The 21,342-nt window shown below is 35.8% G+C and overlaps 1 protein-coding gene across 4 annotated transcripts; it reads right to left on the reverse strand.

The window, feature by feature from the left end:
- Positions 1–315: 315 nt before the first annotated feature.
- LOC105340073 (uncharacterized) lies at positions 316–21,187 on the reverse strand. 4 transcript variants are annotated; one of them, XM_034473771.2, is made up of 12 exons: positions 21,040–21,187; positions 17,187–17,356; positions 15,545–15,633; positions 12,998–13,138; positions 12,452–12,644; positions 11,746–11,766; positions 9,502–10,449; positions 7,272–7,544; positions 6,616–6,804; positions 4,643–4,731; positions 4,227–4,367; positions 316–3,672 (listed from the first exon to the last, which is right to left on the reverse strand). In XM_034473771.2, exons 2-12 carry the CDS (start codon positions 17,328–17,330, stop codon positions 1,959–1,961), a joined length of 3,942 nt encoding a protein of 1,313 aa, XP_034329662.2. In that variant the 5' UTR covers positions 17,331–17,356; positions 21,040–21,187; the 3' UTR covers positions 316–1,958. The 4 variants fall into 4 exon arrangements, with proteins under 4 accessions (XP_034329662.2, XP_034329664.2, XP_034329663.2 ...); XM_034473773.2 differs by lacking the exon at positions 21,040–21,187 and adding an exon at positions 20,761–20,913; XM_034473772.2 differs by lacking the exon at positions 21,040–21,187 and adding an exon at positions 17,442–17,589.
- Between the last annotated feature and the right edge of the window lie 155 nt (positions 21,188–21,342).

The raw sequence follows: 21,342 nt of genomic DNA on the forward strand, positions 1-21,342 counted from the left end.
CTTAAAATTATATAAATATAAGTAATAAGGAATCATTCTTTGAATATGATGAGGTGATAATTTCGGTCGGGGGGTGATCAAATCTATCATAAAGCCCTTTGGGCTTTATTGGATTTGATCACGCCCCGACCGAAATTATCACCTCATAATACTCAAAGAATGATTCCTTATTTAGTCCTTATTTATCTCACCAAGTACATGTAATAACAAAAAAGACCTTCATTCCTTTTCATTTCTCAACCATAATTAAATTCACTTCAATGTCCTTAATTATAAAAGACACAGTGTAAAATGAAAAACACTCAAACACAGCCATCATATTAAGTAAGCTTTTTATTGTGCCTATAACTATAAAGCTTGATAAAATTGACACAGATCTCTCAAGACATTGTAACAGTCCTAGCGCGTTACTACAATTTAACAGAACAACACATTGTATATATAATTATACTGTCAAAAATCAACAAAAAATGTATGCGTATTGCTCAGAAGTAAGTTAAATGGAGATGCACAACAGTATACGACAAGTTTATTTTTTTTTAACTAAATGGACTAAATACTAAATCACATTTCAATGGAAGAATCAATTCAATTTGAACACCTCAGGGCCAAAACAACACATTCCAATGGCATCTAGCTCCAAAACAAACTTTCTGTTGTTGAACACATCTTGGCCCCAAAGCTTTATCAACGTAATATCTATGGGATCTTCAAAATATCATGTTTGAAAATAAGAACTGAGATAAAGGACTATAGGTTTTTTTAAAAATAATTTCCATGTATATTCATTAGAGTTTAATTTTTTTCAAATTACCATATCATTTCTTAAATTAAACTAGCTAAGGACTGTGCACATCAAAAATTTGTCAGGATAGTGTGGGTTTTAATTTCAAAGATTAGCTTTGCTGTAGGCCATCAATGCCAGCCTTGTGACATAAGAACATGTACATACATCTCATGAATTTCGTCTGGAACAGACACTTTGAGCCTAAATGACTAGTGCATAAAAAGTGGTGTGATAGTGATGAAGGATTTTAAATGTTAACAGAAAGTACATCTAACACTGACATTGAATTGCACATTTGTAAAAAAAAAAAAAATATACAAAACATTGTTCATCAATGAAGGTTTTACCTACACACCTACATTGTCAACTCAAACATGTCCTTTTTAAAGTGAATCATTTTTTGCTTTAAATTGAATGTGAAAAATAAAAATAATATGCAGGGGTGTTTTTCTCAGCCAGATACAAAATAAAATACCTAATTTCATTTGTACATAATTCATCAAAAACATGTAAGAAACTAGTAATATGTATAAGAAATAGATGCTTTACAAAAGCATGTATAAAACAGAGCATTTAATTTTGTGTTTTTTTAATTGGAGGGAAAAAACTATAAAGTAGCAACAATAAAAAATATATTCCTATACGAATACATGTACATGTAAAGCACTTGTTTCACAAGCTAATATGATTAAAATCTGTCTCAAAAAATATTGTCAGCCAAAACAAAGATATAAACCAATAACATAACAGCTACATGAAATAATGGAAAACAGAAATTGATCCCTAAAAATAAAAATAAAAGATGCTAATTAATTTATGCAAGTCACCTTCATACTTGTACATATATATAAATCATATGCAATGCAGTTTTGGACACCAATATTAAAACTATGTAATTAGTTACGTCCATGGTATCAAAATTTAATCTTATAATGCCACAATATTATTAGACAATATCATTTCAGTTAAATGACAAACTTTAAACATCCCTTTTTTTTCGTGATAATTAGGTTAGAAAAAATAAAATACTACATGTATTGTATTGAGAGATTAACAAAGCAGGAGTATACAATAATTATGCTTGCTTGCTAAAGAGAAAATGTGTTTACATATTCCTACACTCAAAAAAAATATCTATCTTCAATTCTATCAACAATTTCTTATATATTATCTAAATTGAATATTCCAGCAAGGTTGCATAACTAGTCTTATCCCCTCCAAAGTTTGCATTCACTGTAAACTTGACACCTTTTCCGTAATAAGGTGCCAGATTAACCTCCCCTTGCCAGATTCCGGGTTGCGAAGATTGAAGGTGGGTCCACTCCTGATCCGTTACCACGGCGACAGCTTCGGCCTTGGGGATCTTGACGTGGAAGTTGACCTTGGGTTTCCCGATCTCCTTGTGAACAACTAATGGCTCCCACATGTAGCAGCCTTCCTTCCACTGGGCGTACTGTTTGGGGAAGGGGTAGGCGTTCTTGGTCTTTTTCTGACAGTTGATCAGGTAGTTGTAGACCCCTGGTAGCTGTTGGCTTGGGTCGTTGACTGGGATGGCATACAGCTGTAGTTTGTAGAACCCTACGGACGGGCAGTTGACTATGAAGCTGACCACCGAATCCTTGGTCTGGGTGAAAACGAATTCTGGCATCTCTCGATCAGATTCCACTTCTATCAGGTTGGCTGTGACTCTCATTTCTTGGGCGACAGAGAACTGAATCTCGACTGTGTTGGTTTCTAGGTGAATTACAGGGATGTGATGACTTAAAGTGTTCAGGCCATAGTCATTAAATTTAGGTTGAGCTCCCAGATATCCAGCAGGCAGTTTGGGTAATGGAACGGTCTTTACATCTTCATTACACTCTACTAAATATTGTGCCACATGATACAGCGTAGAACCTTCGGTAGCTGGGTCATTGGCATAAATTTCTAGTCCATATTCACCACGACTTGGGGCAGTGATGTTGAAGTAAACAGTGTTTCCCACAATTCTGTGAATCACATAGCCTTCCAAGTCGGCATCGTTTCGATCATTGTGCTTCAGTTTAGCCATGAATTGCATCTGCTTTGGGATCCTAATCTGTAACTCTGCTTTTCCGTCCCTGGTCAAGATTTGGGCAGTCTGTTGGTAGGTGGCCAGTCCGTACCTGTAGAAAGAGGTGCCAGGTCCCCAGTTCAGGTAGGCACAAGGTGGGAAGGGGTGTGGTTCTGTGGCAGAAACTTCTTCCTGGACAATCTTATACTCGCACACTTGGGCATACACATTATCTTTGTTCTCTGGGGTATCTTCCTTGGCATAGATGTATAGAATGAAGGATCCCTTCACTGGCAGTCGGAGTCTGAAGGAGGCAATTCCTCCAACACTTTCTTGCATGCCGTAGCGGTTTAATTTGGTTCCTTTGTATTCCTCCTCCCCGCTCTCAAACTGCACGGTAAAGTTGAAAGCCACGGCAAGCTTATGGGCCGGGTACCTCAGACGCACATTCATTTCACCTCGTCCGTAAATCACAGCAGTGCGGTGACTCACAAACTCAAGTCCATACTTAAAGAACTGGGGTTTCATGTGTGGCATGTTTTCAAATTCCTCCAGTGTTATGGGCCTGTCCAACAACTGCCACTGCTGGTCGTCAGGGAAGTGGGTGTAGATGAGCTGATGGGGATCGGGGAGGAAGAAGTACTCATCTAGCTGGTAGTGGAACTCCTCTTGGGATGTGGGCTTTCCTATGATTCTTCGGGCGGCCCAGTGGGCATCCACAAGGCACCATGTTCCGTAGATGTAGACTGCGTTCCAGGAGTGCTGGTTTGTTCCTGGGTTGAATTTCATGCCAGGTTTGTAGTCGGCACCTTTAGCGTAGCCACTAATAATTCTGGAGTGTAATCCTGCATAACTGAAAGTTGAAAACAAATTGATTAACTATATTTGACACATGTAGACAAAAGAAACATAAAAATAGTTCGAATATTTGTAATACTATATATTATTCTAAATATGAACAAAAAATTACTGGATTTTAAAGATGTAAAACAAAAGAAGTTCATTCCGAGATAAAGAACTCTAGCCATTCCAAACAATTTCAATTTTTCACCTGTACAGCTAAACTTGTAAAAAATTTAAACACAAAACTTTAAAGAGACAAGAATAGAGATTCCACACGGCCACATTCCTTTGACAAACTCTTTTCCCTCTCATACAGTGTCCTTGCCTCAACACAGACAGTATCCTTTACCCACATACATGTATGATACTATCTCAGTAACTACCTATATATTCTATAATCTAATTAAAATTGGAACTTCCACCTGCTCCCTAGTTTCCATGCAACATATTAAAAACTTGGCAGGGGATGTAAGTTCTAAGTTAAATTAGATTGCAGTATTCTTTTTTTATGTAAAATTCCCTTTCATATCTGGACCCCAAAGAAACCCTCACACATGTACTTACTTGCACATTGTGTCAAACACCATAGCGTATGTGGTTTTTCCCTCCTTGAGTCCAAGGAGGACTTCCTCAGGGCTGCCTTTCTCAACATTGTCAAAGATAATCTCTTTCAAATTCTTAGTAGCTAACCATCGGAAGATTACTCTGAAATATTTAATTTGAGCATAAAATCACATAACTGGTTATAATACTAATCCATTAATTTTTACTGTACTAATCATAGTTTTCTTTCAAAATGTTCAAAGTAACAAATCATGAGAGGTAACAACTCCTGACATTATATTCATTAGTTGGTTCTTATTTCAACACAGTTCTTGATTAACACTTCATCATTTATTAAATCAGAGCAAATAAAAATATCTCTTTTCATGTAAAAATGTGATTGATGTGAATACAAATTGTATTCAATGAGAGCTTACCTCACTTTTTCTAATTCATTGGAGATGTGTTTTGAGAAGATCAAATCCCAAACCAATTCTCTGAAGCTTGGATGCTCACTTTTTGAAACCTAAACAGAGCAAGGTTATGATATTATACATGTGTATGGGACAATGACTGAACAATCATAATGACCTCAATAAGCACCCAATACTGAATTTTTGTTCTGGCCCCATGCTATTATTTTTGTAAATGAAATTCTGTGTAAGCATACCAGAAGAAAAAATTCAATTGCGTATTACATGTACCGGTATATTTAAATATCTTTACATTACCCTTCCTCAGTAAGTATGGTAATCAATTCAAAATCTCCAATCAGGACAATAACATACATAATAAGATGCATGTACCAGTTTTATGAGTACTACCACAACAGAGTGTACATACAGTACATGTACTAGTACTTATTTTACAAAAAAAAAAATTGAAGCATAACTACTAACTTGTGAAAATATACATCAGTTTTATGAGTACTATACTGGTGTGTGACCAATTCTTCCAAGTGCAATAATTCATTACCGGTAATTTTTGTTACTTCATTTCTGTATACAGTGGAGCCTCAGATATCCGGACGCCAGATATCCGGACGCTTCACTTACCGGTCGATTTTTATTGGGAACGGAATTTTTACACAATAATTTGTCTCGTTTATCCGGAATTCCGCGTTCCGGATCCGGACGGTCAAATTTTACCACATAATACAGTTTTCCTTTAAATTTTACCTCATTTAACCGGACGGTCACATTTAAGTGTTCGGGGGCACAAAAGTTTTTTATGCGCAAGTGCAAATTGGTGTAAAAACATCTGACACTGGTTGTTGGTTTTAAACAATGCCTTCGTCCGGTAATCGGGGTCACCTGTGTCACGCTATGTACTCGCCCGAGGATATTACGATAACCATGGATGCGACATGTTTAATTGTCGCCATTTAACTTATGAACTGTTATTGTTTGATTAAAATGACATGAAAATTGTTTAATTTGTGTTTAATAAAGTCATCTATTGATTGAATTAAAATTCTATTAATCGTAGTGTGATTAGATCGTTCGTACGCTTATTCATTTTAAAACGTAATTGAAATGAAATATTTGATAATTTGAGTTCTGTTTACGATAGTTATTAAGACCACTTGGGATGTTCAGGGTATCGACATTAATTTTATAGCGTGTGTTCAATTAACAGTGTAATAATAATTTATGCCAAACATGGCGTGGATGAGTGTTCACGCTACTTGTAAATATCGCTTGGGTGCAATTAACTCTATAGAAAGATTGATACGTAAAATTAGCTTGGGTAAGTTCTGTCAATGAAAAATAGCTTGGACAATTATCAATAAGGGAATATATACAGATTTTCAGCCATTTTCAATCATCAAATGTTGAGCAGCTTCAAACATGTCAACACCACTGGCCAAGAGAGCGAGAATTGCGATCACCACTAGCTTGAAGAAAAAGATTTGTCAGCGTAAAGTGGAACACCGACTTTTTTCTCTTCGCTTTGTTATGCGAATGTAATTGAATTATCGGTTTAATACAGTGATTGTTATGTACATGTGTATGTGTTGCCTTGAAGAATGTAGTGCTTGGTTTCCTGTGGAAAAAACATACCTTAAATAATGTTTTTAACAATATTTTGTTTTGTTAATTTAAAAAAAATCTAAACTTTTTTTGTAGTGCTATCAAAATAAAATATTTAATTGTATAATTAATCTATGAGTTATGTTTCCATAAATATTAAAGGTAAATATCACAATTCAGATATCCGGACGCTTCACCTATCCGGACGATTTGGCCTGGGGACAAAAGTGTCCGGATAAGTGAGGCTCCACTGTATAGTTTTATATGTTATTAAAATGACGTAACAATGCACTGGAAAGAAATGGTCCATGGAGAGAATAGGTCATTTGCCAGTAGCATACTTGTACTCATACTTGTACTACCAGGTATTATTGTACCTGTATAGCATGGTCATCCACAGTGTGTAGAACTTGGCGATCAATCTGGTCCAGACTGGGCTTCAGGTTACTGGGGCCGGCCGGGGGAGCCACCGGTGGTGGTGGCTTTTCCTGCTCAGTCCTGACAGGAACCAGTTTAAAAGTGGATGGTGCAGTTGGGGGTTGTTGTCCGACAGAACGCTTTTCAACCTGAATGAGGAAAATGTTGAAAAGTTATTTTTTCTATATGAATATTGCTATTGCATTTAACATTAAATATAAAATCGTGAATCAGTTTATAACAGAAGTGTCAAAGCGGAAGTAAAATTCCTATAAATTTACATAGGTGAAACCTTGAAGTTTCTTAAATTTTGTTTTATAGCAAAAAAAGCAGGAAATAAGAAAATCTTTTTTCTGACAACACGAACAATGACCTTATAGATTCTACAACTTCGAAATAACATCAAGCAAATCAATACGATTTGCATCCATATTTATATTGTGATATACCTAAAAGCAACATGTCATGAGCCAACACAAATTAACTTCACTTTTGCTTTCTAAATGTAAACTTACATTGATTTAAGATTAAAGAATTAAGATTAAACTATTCACAAATCATTAATAAAGATATATGATTAATACATTAATTTAGCTCAAACATATCTGTGCTTTACCTGAATAGGTTTACTGGGTGGAACATTTGTGACTCCAGCCTTCTGGGGTGGAGGCATCTGTACGTTTCCTGTCCCTGGGGTAAATCCCTGTGAGGCCTGACCCTGGGGGGTTGCGAACTGACTGTATACCCCCTGCTGTCTGCTGTCCGGTACTGTTCCATACAGGTACTGCTGCTGTAGAAGCTCGGGGGGTGGGGGAGGAAGACTGTCCAGGTCAATCTCACCCCCGAAACCCGGTCCACCCATGTTCATGTTCGCCATGTTCTGGCTTAGCTGCAAAGGTTAAGCAATTAAAATAAAAAATCCAAAATAGGTGAAATATTTTTATGCTTTAAACTAGGTCCCCAAGACCATAAACTAAGAACAGACCAATCTAAAAATTTTAACAACTTTTAATAATTTGTAACCAAAACCTCATGGTTTTTGAAATTTGCTATTTTTCAAACAGTTTTGTTAGAAATAAAACAAGATATTTTAAATCTATAATCTGACTTTTAAAAGTCTGTACTCAGTTTCTGATCTTGAGGCCAGAGAAAAATCCTATTTCTGTTGTACCTGATCCATATTTAACTTTCCTCTAAAAAAAAATCCAGTTTGCGCAAAGGAGGAAATATTTAACAAATACACTTCCTGTAGATTGGTTTGGGGTATAATTTTTTTCTGTTGTAAAACTTGAGAAGTAAACACAAACCACTACAACATGTACAATACACAACCATTCTTCTGGGAACCATTTTAAATTCCTGAGGATATGTGACACATGATATTAAAGATTTTAGCAATAGTGTGCAAATTGACCCATTCCACTAGACTTGTGTAACAGTGAGCCTATAACAGTTGTAAATGTCTGCAAGGTGTTTTTAATTCTTTGGATGTTTATTTCTCTGTTAATTGTTTTCTAACCAGAGTTTCTAAGGGTCAGATATGTTGTTAGTGAAGGGAAACAGAGCGTAAACACTCTGAACAGATTGAGCTAATCTTTTTTTATAAAGCCACAAAAAAATACAAGTTATCTGTCAGAACTGAATGTAATATGGAGTAAACTGATACTGCAGTATTTTTAGCTAAACATCTGCAAACTAAACATGAACTTATAATCAAACTTAATTTAAACAAAACATGAAAATCAGCTGTACCTTCCAACATGCCCTAGTGAGACCCCACTATATTATGAACCTTCAATACCTCTGCATTACCGTAATTAATTTACAATGATAATGAGCCAGTTAGCAAATCACCAGGATGTTTTTGTTAATATACATCTAATGTGGTGTACTGAACAGACAGGCTGCTTACATTACATGTAAATAGAAATCAGTGTACACCATATTCCTGATGCACATGTACCATTAAGTAATCAATTAAACCTACAGAATACAGTGAATCTTCAATGGCCTTGAACTTTGATAATAATTTACTCTGACACTGATCTACAAACATCTTCTATCATCAAAATAGTTTTATATTTCAGGTTTACAAGAAGAAAGGCTATTTAAGTTTTATAAGATGAACTGGCAGACAGATGCATAAGAAATTCGAAAAAAAAGTATATACATAAGAAACACTTCAATAATCATGATAATTAACATTTTGTACATACCAAATTTGTGGTTTTTTCCCTTCTCAACTTTTAAAATAATTTTAATAGCATATTTCCTTTTCAAGGAAGGATTTGAATTATCAGCTTCTCCTGTTTTATATCCTGTGAATATCTGAGTTTATTTTTATCTGAATATCAACAAAGGATTATTTGTAGCTTTCTTTAAATATATGTCTGGCCAAAGTGAGAATGTTTCCTGCAGTATCAAGTTATATTACACTGCTTATAACATGTATAAATTAAGGGACACCTGAGAATGAATAATTACATGTAAAAATGATGTTTACTGCATGTCAGTATGAATTTGTGTGCATGTGAATGTGTTACATGTATTTGCAGCCATTCTTAAATTACACCATTATACACATCTGCACCGTTTCTCAGGTTACACTGATCAATGCTTAATATGCAGTAGAGAAAGTAATCATTCAAAGAAGGTAAAGGCCATTAATTTTCACAAAAGTGGATAATTATCAATATTTCTACAAATTCTTATATTAAAATCTGAAATAAACTTTCACATAGATTAAGTTTTTTATGTTTGGGACTTGTTAACTGGTTTTTTAACTCATTGTGCCTGTCAATATTTCTGCAGCAGAAATGATCTGCAAAAGACAGCTAGAAACTTACCCCTGCACTGTCAGGGTTATAACCGTTGGTGATGTAAGCTTGTTGAGCGGGTGGTACCTGGCACCGCTTAGGAGCCTCCTGGTAGAAGGCATTGGCCTGCTCCGTGGGCTGGGCGAAGTGGACAAAGTACTGACAGACGTGTGTGTAAGTGTCCCCATCCTTAGCTGGGTCGTTGCCATAGATTTCCAGCCCATATTCTCCGGGTACGGGAAGATTTGCACTGACCACGATGCTGTCGCCCTGTTCCCGATCAGACACATATCTCTCCAGATCTTCATCCCTCATTCCGGGCTTTCTAAGTTTGCACAGGATGTAGGCTGGTCTGTTCTTCTTGAACTCCATCTGGACTTTGCCGTCTGCTGTGGTGATGATGGCGTCTTTCTGGGAAGGCTCCAAGCCAAGCTGGTCTACAGGAATTCCTGGGCCCCAGTTGCTGTCTGAGCAGTTGGGGAGGGGCACAGCATCCGATGCAGCAGAGTCTGCAATGATCTTGTATTCAGCAGACGCAGTAAACACATTCTTCACTCCTATATCTCCAGTCAACAGCTGGGCAAAGATGGTGAAGTAGTAAGGCCCGGACTTTGGAGCCCGGAGGATGAAGGTAACCTCGTTATAGGACGTCTCCTGCAGCGCATAGCTCTTCAACTTCTGGCCTTTAAAATTTTCGTCCCCGTTCTCAGCAAACACAATCTTGTAAGTGAAGTTGGTTGGCTTGACGAACCCCACTGTAATGGCGATCTTCCCTTTCTGGGTTGGGACCACCCCTTTCTGGTGGGACATGAAGTACATCCCGCACTTGAAGAAGTAGGACTTGACGAGGGGGAGGTCCTCGAATTCTGACAGACTGAGGGGGCGGGAAAGGAGCTGCCATTTCTCCCTCTGGGACCAGTGACTGTAGATCAGTTGTTCGGGGTCGGTCATGAAGTAAAAGTCATCATATTCATACACCTACAAGTACCAAGTTAAAATATCAGATAGTGGTTTATACATTACAAACTTATTTACCTGTTAGGTTCATCAGATAGCATTGCCTAACATCAAAGGCAAGTGTGCAAGCTTTAAAGATTCATATGATGCAGCATAGTGATAAAATTTCAGCAACTTAAAAAAATGAATTTCTTTCATTGAAGCATAAAAAAGCCTATTGAAAAATTCTTTACAGTGAACTGAATGCTCTGAGCTGCAACAATCTTTATAAAAACATTAAATGCATTGACAGAGATGCTAACACAGTTATCAGAAATACTACAGTCATGATAGTTACTAAATAGGATAACAGTATACTGTACTAATTTAGTAATATTATAATAATTAACAGTTAAACAAACAAGTTCTTCAAGACACTATATTTTTTACCTAACTAGATTGTCGTTTTAGTTTGGTACAACTAACCACACAGGTCCATATATACATATAAATAGTATGAGCAGTAACATATTAAGATGTTGAAAGACATCCATAGTAACTTTGTTTTCAGTTGTCAAGAATTTGAATGACATTCTCTATTACATGTATAAAAATATAATTATGTGTCATGCAAATAGCATCAGTTCCATTCCTCAATCTTTGTACAAAAGCATTTTATAACCATCTCTAGAATTCATATTCACTATGATATTTGGATTTATTTCTTATTTTACCTAAATTTCTGGGGGGGGGGATTAATATAAAATTGAAATGGCCATTGCCCCAGATTTTTTGCATCCCCATGCATGTATTATCAACATTTTATCCACCAAAATTTGAGGACTTAGATAAATATTGCAATTCAAAATTTCATAATTTGGTAAATACCTTTTACAAATTAAAAAGTTCAATAAAAAAAAAAATTTGATTGAAAATCAATAGAAACAGATATTTTAAGACAAAGAAATGTTATTACAATTCATGCCTGTTTTGTACAGCATGTGATGTATTGGAAAAAAATGAATTTTTACAGATTGATATTTGATAAAGTAATTTATAAGCATCCAAATACTACAGTGATCCAAACCTCAAAAACAGATAACAGCCAAAACTCTGGAGAAAAATTCCTGACTAAAACAAACAATGAACAGGCTTTCTCTGAATTTGTTGTACAAATGTACTAGAACATGTACTTATAAAAACAAGAAATAATTTTATTTCATGCATCATGCAGCTGAAATTACTAAATGTTAGTCAGAACTAAGCCAAGAACCAGTTTGGTTGAAACATTGGTAGCCGGGAGTCAAACCAAGATTTATCCCCGGCCAATTCACTTACCGCCACGGTGCGATGAGACGCCTAAAAATAACAATCTGGGCGTGCTTATCACTAAATTCTCACGCACTGCTTACATTCAGATACATTTACAAATTTTAAAAATCTACACAATAGAAATTTTGAATATTCAAAATCCATATTTGAAACATATGATTAATAAAAGTATATTTTCTTTCAATACAGGGATTTTTAAATCAAATTTAAAATGTGTTCTTTCATGATATATGCTACAAATAAAAATTCTTAAACTTTTGTTGAAATCTGTATAGATCAGACATAGATTTCTAAAATACAAGAGACCAATGTTTATCTCATATGCACTCAAGATCAATGAATTGCCAATTTGGAACAAAATTAGTAGAAATAGTTACTTTCATTGGCTTCAAATTTGAAAGTACTCATCAGCCCCATTTAAATCAAAGATTTCATGTCAACTAAAAATACTCTTCAATAACTCTGAAAAGAATTGGTGTTATAATCATTGCAAAGAGCTAGCTTTTCCATCTTCCAAATAAAATAAAGTAGCAAAGCAACGATTACTTCAATAAGTATGTCTGTATACATATTCCCTACTCCATGATTTTATTCATTTCAATAAATATTGTATATCTGTTAACCAGTTTTATATGCTGAGTGTATAAGATCTGAGGCCCTGACTTAGTATACAGAGAGGTTTACGAGAACTTAAGTTTGTCTAAATACACACCAGGTTTTCGGGCATGTTTTTCTCGGAGATGAGGTACCGCGTGGCCCAGTGCGAGTCGACCAGGTACCAGTTGTTGTCGATGTACACCGCGTTCCAGCTGTGGTTGTATTCGGTGCCCTTGAACTTGTCGCCAGGGCGGTAGTCCAGACCCTTGGCAAATCCCGTCAACACTGTACAGAACAGGCCAGCATACCTACAGCAAGAGTTATCTCTCTTTACTCAATAGATTTAAAGTTATAAAGATGAAACTTTTTTTTTGTCTGAAAAAAACACAATTAAATTTTAAAAATAAAACAGCAAGAGTTATCACTCTAAACTCAACAGAACTATAGCATTGCTAATTGAATTTTAAAAAAATTTTTTTTTTTTTGCTTAATCTGAAAACAACAGTTTACACAATTTTTCATTGTAAAAGAAAAATCAGTCCAAATAATACAAAGATACATTAATCAGCTCAGTGTATTTAAGTGTATTTGAGAATGAGATGGCTTAGCTTCAGAAATTAAAAACATGCAGAGATCTCGTGCCAAAATTGTTTCCACATACCCACAGAGTGTCTCGTATATCCTGGCATATGTCCCTTTCTTGTTTTTGAAGGATTCCAAGACTTCCTCCGGAGATCCCTTGGGAGCGTTGGCAAAGCTTATTGTGTACATGTTCTTGCATGTCATCCATCGAAAGATTGCTCTGTGACAAAAAAATTCATTATACTTTCATGTGAAATACTGAAATCTGATTGGTTTAGACGCAGTAAATAATTTGTTCTATTACACTCAGCGTTAGCAACACACTTGGCAACGGGTAATACAACCAATTGTTACATGCGCGTAAATTATGCGTGTATGGTTCGCCGTAAAATTTAGAAGCAGTAAAATTTTCTTTAAAATTAAGACATTCAGTATAATGAAATAAATAGTGCCTGTTTGGTAGGGTAACTTTGAAATTGACAACCCTCGAAAACCATTGTCAACCTCCGCTTCGCATCGGTTGACAATGGTTTTCGAGGGGTGTCAATTTCAACAGTTACCCTCCCAAACAGGCACTATTTACATATTAATGCTATGTCAATTTCTCTGATTTCATATTTATGATAATTAACCAATTCGAAACCTTATATTCTGAATATAGTGTTCAACTAAAATAAATTATTTTCCAGGTCAATATCATGGCAGAAAAGGGGTTGGTCATGTCCCAACCCATTGTTCAAATCTATTTATCCACAGGACTACAAAATCAGATAAACTTTAAAGACAATTTATCATTATTTTAAAAATGAATCTCCTTTTGTTACATTTGGCTTGGACATTACATGTACTAAAACCTTGTTTTATCCCATTCCCACCCCATTTTTTTTACAAACGAAGTTTTAAAAACCATAATACTGCAACAAATCTGGCAGCATATACATGTTCAATTAGATACATGTATGGTAATACATGTACATGCATAGGTGGCTATACAGCTGTATATGCGTGAAATGATTGTATATGGAATTGGATTTACTAAATAAACTTGTAACATCTTAAATAATCATCGTGCATTCTTTGCATGGTTGCATTCTTACTTTTAATTAATATAATGATGCCATGTTCAACAATTAATAAGTACATGATTATCAGTATGCCACTCAGTGAGTAAAAAAAACCTCATTATATTGGGTGCTTCTAGTCATGTGGCGTAAAACTTTTCTCTTTTTAATACCTCTTAACCTTGAAGATTTCCAGTTACAGCAAACCATATATATACATAAACAATAAACACTGTCTCAAGTTACTTAACACAAGGTCAGAAACTAGGAAACGACAAAGGTATGCAATAAAGAAAATCAAGTTAATTAGAAGTATGTTTCAAATATTTTGCTCTCTCTGCCATAGGATGAAAACAGCCAAGAAAAAGGCCTGCTCAATTTAACACATCAATTTACTCTGCATTACGAGTTGAGTTGGTGGATTAGCTTCGCGAAAATGCATCCTGCACACACAAGCAGTCTCCTACTCTCTCTCTACTATCTTGTCTGAGATTTTGGCAAATGCTTATCATTTTTTCGATGGATTTTACAAGAGCATTCCTTTCCCATTCCAATGAAAGTGAGTGTATAGCTTTATCAAAACATTCACATCAGCATTTTTTACTGTTCCCTAAAACAGTGACTCCATCGGCTCCATGTATATAACCATACCCTTGCCTACTTTCGAGTCTCAATTAGTGGCATCTGAGAAAATGCAGAGAGAAAATATGCAAATTATATTCAACAGTTTTATAAGCCTGTAAATAGTTCTGATCACCATCTGACGAGGTAATGCCCTCCATGCACTCAGCATAACTATAGAGCTGAGGGTTATAAAGACTTTGTTTTATCAAAGGAGTTGCTCTCTCTCCTCTCTCTCTCTTTCTCTCTCTCATGTTCATAAGTAAAACCAGTGACAGTCAACATTCACAAATGATACCAGTAATGCCTTATAATGGCAAGACTGTCACTCTAAAATATAGGAGGAGAAACCAAAAGTTGAAATTTCATCACTGTTTCTTTCTTTTTTATTCAAATTTTACAATAAATAGCTTGCAGTAAGGAGAGGCTAGCCAATATAATGAAAAATAAACAACATTCTCGAGATGTTTCGTTCAGAAGAAGGGCCCTTTATAAAGTTGACATCAGTGGTTTCTTCCGTAGTTAAAGTCATATGGTGAATTTATACGGAAGAATGATTCATGGAGCTGAGATTCAGTGGTTAAAGATGGATTCTGATTCTGTCTACCATGTGTTTACATGATCAGGAAAACAATTTGATAACAATGTCTGTATCATTTGCTGTACCTTAGAGCAACTTCTACAATATTCATATCTGCAGAAATCAGTTACATGAAGTGATCTATTGGACATTCTATAACAAGACTAGTCTTTCCCATTCATTATTTCATGGCCAATTTACTTCCGAGACAAAGAATGCTAAAAACTGTAACCTTAGCAAATATTTCCTATATCATTTAACAAGCAGTAAAAACTATTATAGCAAAGTCTTGCTGAGCTATGGCCTGCCAAGCTTCTATATGAGAATGAATGCGTGTGTCTACCAACCCAGTGAATTCATTTACCTGGCTTTATCAAGGTCGGACTGGTAATTCTGACTGTATACCAGGTGCCATATCAAATCTCTAAAGGTTTTGTGGTCCTGGCTAGCCACCTACAATATAACAACATAATCATTCAAAACAAGCCATCTCAAGATGAATTATGGGTGGGTTTTAGTTTTTTATTTCAGTGCAGGCTTCTGTATAAAAATCAAATTCCATTGGATTAACTTTCTTTCACAATTAACTGAATTCAAATGTGTTTCATTCTATATAATATCCATGGTTTTAGATTCATTATCTGAATTTAACAGCAGAAGTTGCTTGCTCGTGCAAAGTAATGGCCTAATTGCACTAATTTAAGTTTGAATTCCTAACACTAACTAGATGATATATCCCTCACTAGGTAACCATTACAATCGTCCATTATCTCTCAAAGACATTTATAAATTTAGAATTTAAGCACTGTTTTTCCCTAACAAATTTTGCTTTTCATCATTTTCGTTTCAGGATTTTTTTATTTTCTCTGGAGCGCAATTCCAACATTCGTTGTTTACAGTTCCCCATTCCTAACTATGACTGACAGCGAATGATCTTCTGCCAGTGTGGGTGTCTGTTAGATCACATTGTAAAAATTTGCCTCTATACTTTGTGGAAAATATCAGTCAGCAGATGCCAGAGTTATGTTCTAGCTGTCTGAGAGAGAGAGAAAATTACAAAAACTCATGTCCCGCTCAACAAATTGAAACACTAAAAGAGTGTATTCAAAATGTAGAAACCCAATGTCCTGAGGTATCGCTTTATTAATTCAACTCGATCTTCATACCAAGTACATGCATATATACTTATACGTTGGGAGTACAACTTTTGATCATGTGCAATTCATATTTATAATTTAATATCGTAATGCTTTGAATTTCAGATAGCTAGGCCTTGAGCTTCCGAGTTTTTTGACTTTTAATTCAAAAACATTTCCATTTAATGGGGGTCTTTTAAAGTGCATTGAGCCCTGTTTTATAATGGTAGATTTCCTGTCTACATGTTAGCCGATGAAGGGCATTTATTACAAATTTAATCACACTGCAGGGAGACTTCCACATTTCAAAATGTCTATATATACTGCTCATATATTTTATATATAGGACCCCCTGCAGGTTGTACTACTGCTCCCAGACAAATAATGAAATAGGAGCCCAGATAATGAAGAAGAGATGCATAACATCTTCCTAGTTCTCACTTTGGGGATGAGGGGATAGTAAGATAGCATCGCACTGCACTGAATCAGCCCCATATCGCTTATTACTCATCACATTAAGCACACCAGGAGAAGTTGTAAATTGAACATTCATCAGTTTGTCAATATTTTTATACCGGTACTATACTATTAGTTGCAAAATTTACTCCCCCCCCCCCCCCCAAAAAAAAACTCCCCCCCCCCCCCCCCCCCGGGAAAAAAAATTAAAGACTCAACATGTACTGCAATTTCAAATGCTTAATTGCAAGAGAAATGTATCTCTTTCCATAACATGGTTATAAGACAGTAGTATATCAAACCATAAATCATCCAACAATATGATAATAGACCATTATCCTAACCATCTCAGTTTATAGCAGGTGAATATCTCCCGGCCAACACAATTGATTTGCAATCTATGTGTATACTTACAGAAATAGCGTGTTCATCGATGAAACGGAACTGTCCGACATCACGGTAGATATCAAACTTCCTGTAGCGGGAGCGGGCGGGTGGGGGGACATTGGGCTGCTGGGTCAGAAGGTTCACCGCCTGGAAGTGGTTGGGGGCTTTCATGGTGTCAACCGCTTACCAATGGCCTTCTGTAATCAAAATAACACAACATTTCAATCGCTTATCAATGGCCTACGTATTTATAAGAAATTATGATATAGGCACATTATTTACGTTTATCGATGGCTTTCTGAAATATAAAGAGGCACACTAAACATATGCATCTGTTCACAGATGTCCTCCGGAAATCTTAAATACTGGCACATTACGGTATGCATATATAGATATGACTGCTAACGAGTGGCCTTCAGAAATCAAAAAATAAAAGCGCATTACATAATCATTCAAATCAGGTTGCCTTCATATGTACACTTAATAAGCGTAGTTAGTAGAAGAAATATTTGCACATATCAAAATCTGCAGACAGTGCACTTATCAACCAGATGGGGTTTTTATAGTAGCCAGACCAATATCAAGAAATTTATGTTTTTCTTACTTTAGAGACAATTTAATGCAGGTGTTCCATGACTAAATTTCACAAAAAGAAAGTAGAAATACCCTGGTATACATATACAAATATCTAAAATGAAAACAAGCAATAGGAAAATATATATGTGAAAGTGTCCAATACCCCTTGTGCATAGAGCATGATTATTGTGCATTACGCATAATGCATGAATTATTCAGCCTAAGGTTTTACACCCACTGAATAATTTCCTCTGCACAACAACAAGTTTATGATCGTAAATTATACAACCCAGCTACACGCTGGTCCAGTAATCTGTTTTTAGAGAGTTTAATAAAAACCTGTATCAATATTTAGAATCCAAAGACTCCACATATTTATTGCCTGCTGGCTGCACAGGTAAAATATCATACCTGTGTGACCTCCTTTCAACAAGACCCTGGCTTAAGTGGAGCTCCATGCTCAAGTTCTAGAATCCGATTTTGGCGGGGGTACCTTACCTGCCATGCAAGGCTATTAATTCATCTGTATAGATTTTATTAATATCATAGAGTTGACTCTTTCTCAGCTGAGCAAAATATCCAAGATAAGGAATTCATATTTACAAAGCAGCTAGTTTAAATCCTCAGAAAAGATTAACAAGATTTAACCACAAGTTAATTACTGAAAGAGTTTCAAGTGAACCTGGACAATTCAGCTTAAATATACAAACAAAGACAGAACAGCTAATTGTTTATGCAAATATCTATTGTATGCATGAGGCAGTCTAGCATACAAAAATATCCATCTTTATGATAATACATGTAAGCATTACAAGTGTTTGACAATCTATCTTTCTTTCCCATGTAAGGCATTGAGGCAGAACAGATCCAATTTACAAACATCCCCTAGGATATAACTAGTATTTTCTCTTTTATTAACAACGTGATTTTGCACTGCATGCATCTCTCTATAGCTAGCTATAGAGTTTTCTTATCATCAAGTAAACAGACAGTTCACCAAAGCAGAAAAACTTAAATCCCCCCTTGAATCCACTCTATAATACTTGATCAATAGGCGGTCAGTGACAGTTGGACTATTATTTCATGTTACACCAAAAGACAGAATAAACAGACTGATATATTGTCGTCTCACCCTCTCAAGGTCTTGTAAATGTAAGATGTCTGCTGAAGAAACAGGAGGCGCATTATGAAACTATTTATAACGCTACAGTTTTTTGTGTGACCAATTTGTAAAAATAACCAGATATTATGCACTTTTACCAAGAAATGTTATCAGGCTTGTTAAGAATGCAAGCACAGTTGTAACTGTATGTATAAAAGTCACTCTAAATAACTTGGTGGCTGACGCAGTATCAAGCCAATTAAAACACATTTTTCTACCAATGATGTAACAACAATGCATGTCATGTGCATTTATGCTGATAGAATCAAACGGCTAGCAACTGCTGATCCTCAAAATTACGAGATGAGAAGCGATAATGGACATGATACGTGTGTGCATTGCAGCATCTGGAGCTAGCTGTGTCTCGATCACTAGCAGAATAATACCCTCTCCCCCCATATACCTACTCCCTCCCACCCATTATTTCGCTGGCAGAAAAAATATTCCTACCCTTATTTACCCTAATCTTCTCCTCATTCCTCTGGCCGAAAGATTCTTCAGCCCCCATTTTAGCCCTCACTTTGCCCCTTTTCTATGGAATAAAGAGATATATGCCTCCCCCTTTCTTATCACCAGATGATAAAGATAGCACTAGTGGGTCTGTAACCTCAACATTATTTTGAAAAGTTAATGGACACTCTGAGCTTTCTTAATGCAATGCTTCAGGACAACTTATGTCTGAGACAGTTAAGAGTTCATTCTTTATCCCATTAGGGCTATAAATATGTACATAACGGATGAAAAACAATCAAAACTCCTTATGTTCCTGTCTATTAAGTCTATTAAAAACTTTACTCCTACACAAATATGCTGACATCAACTCTGTACTTTATACACACAGAGCAAGTCTTGTTTACCGGTACTTGCATTTTTCATGGATGTGTAATATCCCTAAAAACTGCCTACCTGTGTGTTTTAATTTAATTTTTAAAGAATTTAAAATCTACCTGTCAGTGGATGAAGTGTATGTGGGTGGACCGCAATGGCAGGCAGACTGTTGACTCACATTATTTCACAGATAGCAGTTCACTGTTCAATGATGTCGTACTGCTGTTAATCATAATACATCAAACTTGGGGAGAGGGAAGGTAAAGATTTGTTCTAATCAAAGTTTTTGGAAGTGAAATTAATTTACCATGCACTGACACATTAGTCTCAACAAACCTGGCGTTTATAAGCCCATTAATTTCAATGAATGGTGGCATAGAGTCAACACCTGTAAAGTTTGGTAAAGTTAAGTTGTCACCTAAATTTATAGTCATTTTACATCTTGGTACAGAATTATATCTGCATGAGGTGACATTTCTATTCACCATAGTTGCCGAAGCATGCAATTATAATTTCAAGCATCTTGTTGATTATCATGATTATAATAAAATATATCCAGTTTCAAGGCACGGTCATTAACCAGCAGCTTTTTGATGATCATGATGAAAGGAATGTTAAAGGCTACAAGTGCCACTTCTACAACGTCTTAAGTTTAACAGCTCTGCATCCTTTGTCGGATACTCAAATAAATTGCATGTAACTGTGCAATCATACAATACAGTTTAAAAATGCTACTAAAATTAGCTGAAAACCTTGAGCTAATATGGAACAGTATGTAAGATGATTGATACGAATCAAAACAGAAATTGACACCTGATTTAATTCATATCAGATTAGATCAACACTCTCTTTCAACCTCCAAATTTCAAACTCACACCTAATTCTAATGATGACATAGACGGTGCAAACAACAGATGCAGAGAAACTGTCGCTGTGCATTCAACCGGTGGCTGAATCAATGAAGTGATGCTGAACTAGCCTGAAGGAGAAATGTAAATTAAGCAAAATAACAACAGCACAAACATCAATACTTACATTACGTTCACCTTAATATTCAACTCAACCACTGGTCACAAATACCCTTCTTAATCCTGCTCGACAATTTGTCTATTGATCACTTTGTCTATGTGCCTCCTTATTAAAACACAAGCGTCCCAAACTTGAGTCACTTTGACTCACTCTCCCAAAAAAGGTGTGAAACAAGAAAACCGGAACTGTGGTGCCAAACAGGTTTCGAGGACTAGAATAATTTAATAGCTATTTTCGACTTATTCAACAAGAAAAATTGTTTAGATTTTCTAAGCTATTTCTTACCTATTAGCTGTCAATCAGCAAATAAACAAATATATTCCCTGAACTTCTTCGGTCGCGATCAGAGATGAATTCGCCGGTATAGAATCAAGCATGCGCAGTGAGAGGTATCTGCAGCAGACAGGTGCGTTACGGGAGACAACTCCAAATAAACTTTTCCACTTCTGATGTATCATTGCATACAATCCGTATTGAACTGATTCTGACAGAGACAAAATTTTCTCTGATTCTGAATCAATTTAAAAATTTCATTTCAGACTTGTTTAAACCAGGAACGTATATATATACGTCCCTGTTTAAACTGTT

Source organism: Magallana gigas, chromosome 8 (assembly GCF_963853765.1).
Source record: "Magallana gigas chromosome 8, xbMagGiga1.1, whole genome shotgun sequence".
Classification (NCBI taxonomy): Eukaryota; Metazoa; Mollusca; class Bivalvia; order Ostreida; family Ostreidae; genus Magallana; species Magallana gigas.

Bases quoted from the DNA above. Each gene is read 5' to 3' on its own strand.
- LOC105340073 (XM_034473771.2), bottom strand. From the start codon at position 17,330: ATGAAAGCCCCCAACCACTTCCAGGCGGTGAACCTTCTGACCCAGCAG. The intron at 7,545-9,501 runs GTAAGTTTCTAG...TAACCTTTGCAG, and splicing joins ATAACCCTGACAGTGCAGGG to CTAAGCCAGAACATGGCGAA. The intron at 6,805-7,271 runs GTAAAGCACAGA...TTCCTCATTCAG, and splicing joins CACCCAGTAAACCTATTCAG to GTTGAAAAGCGTTCTGTCGG.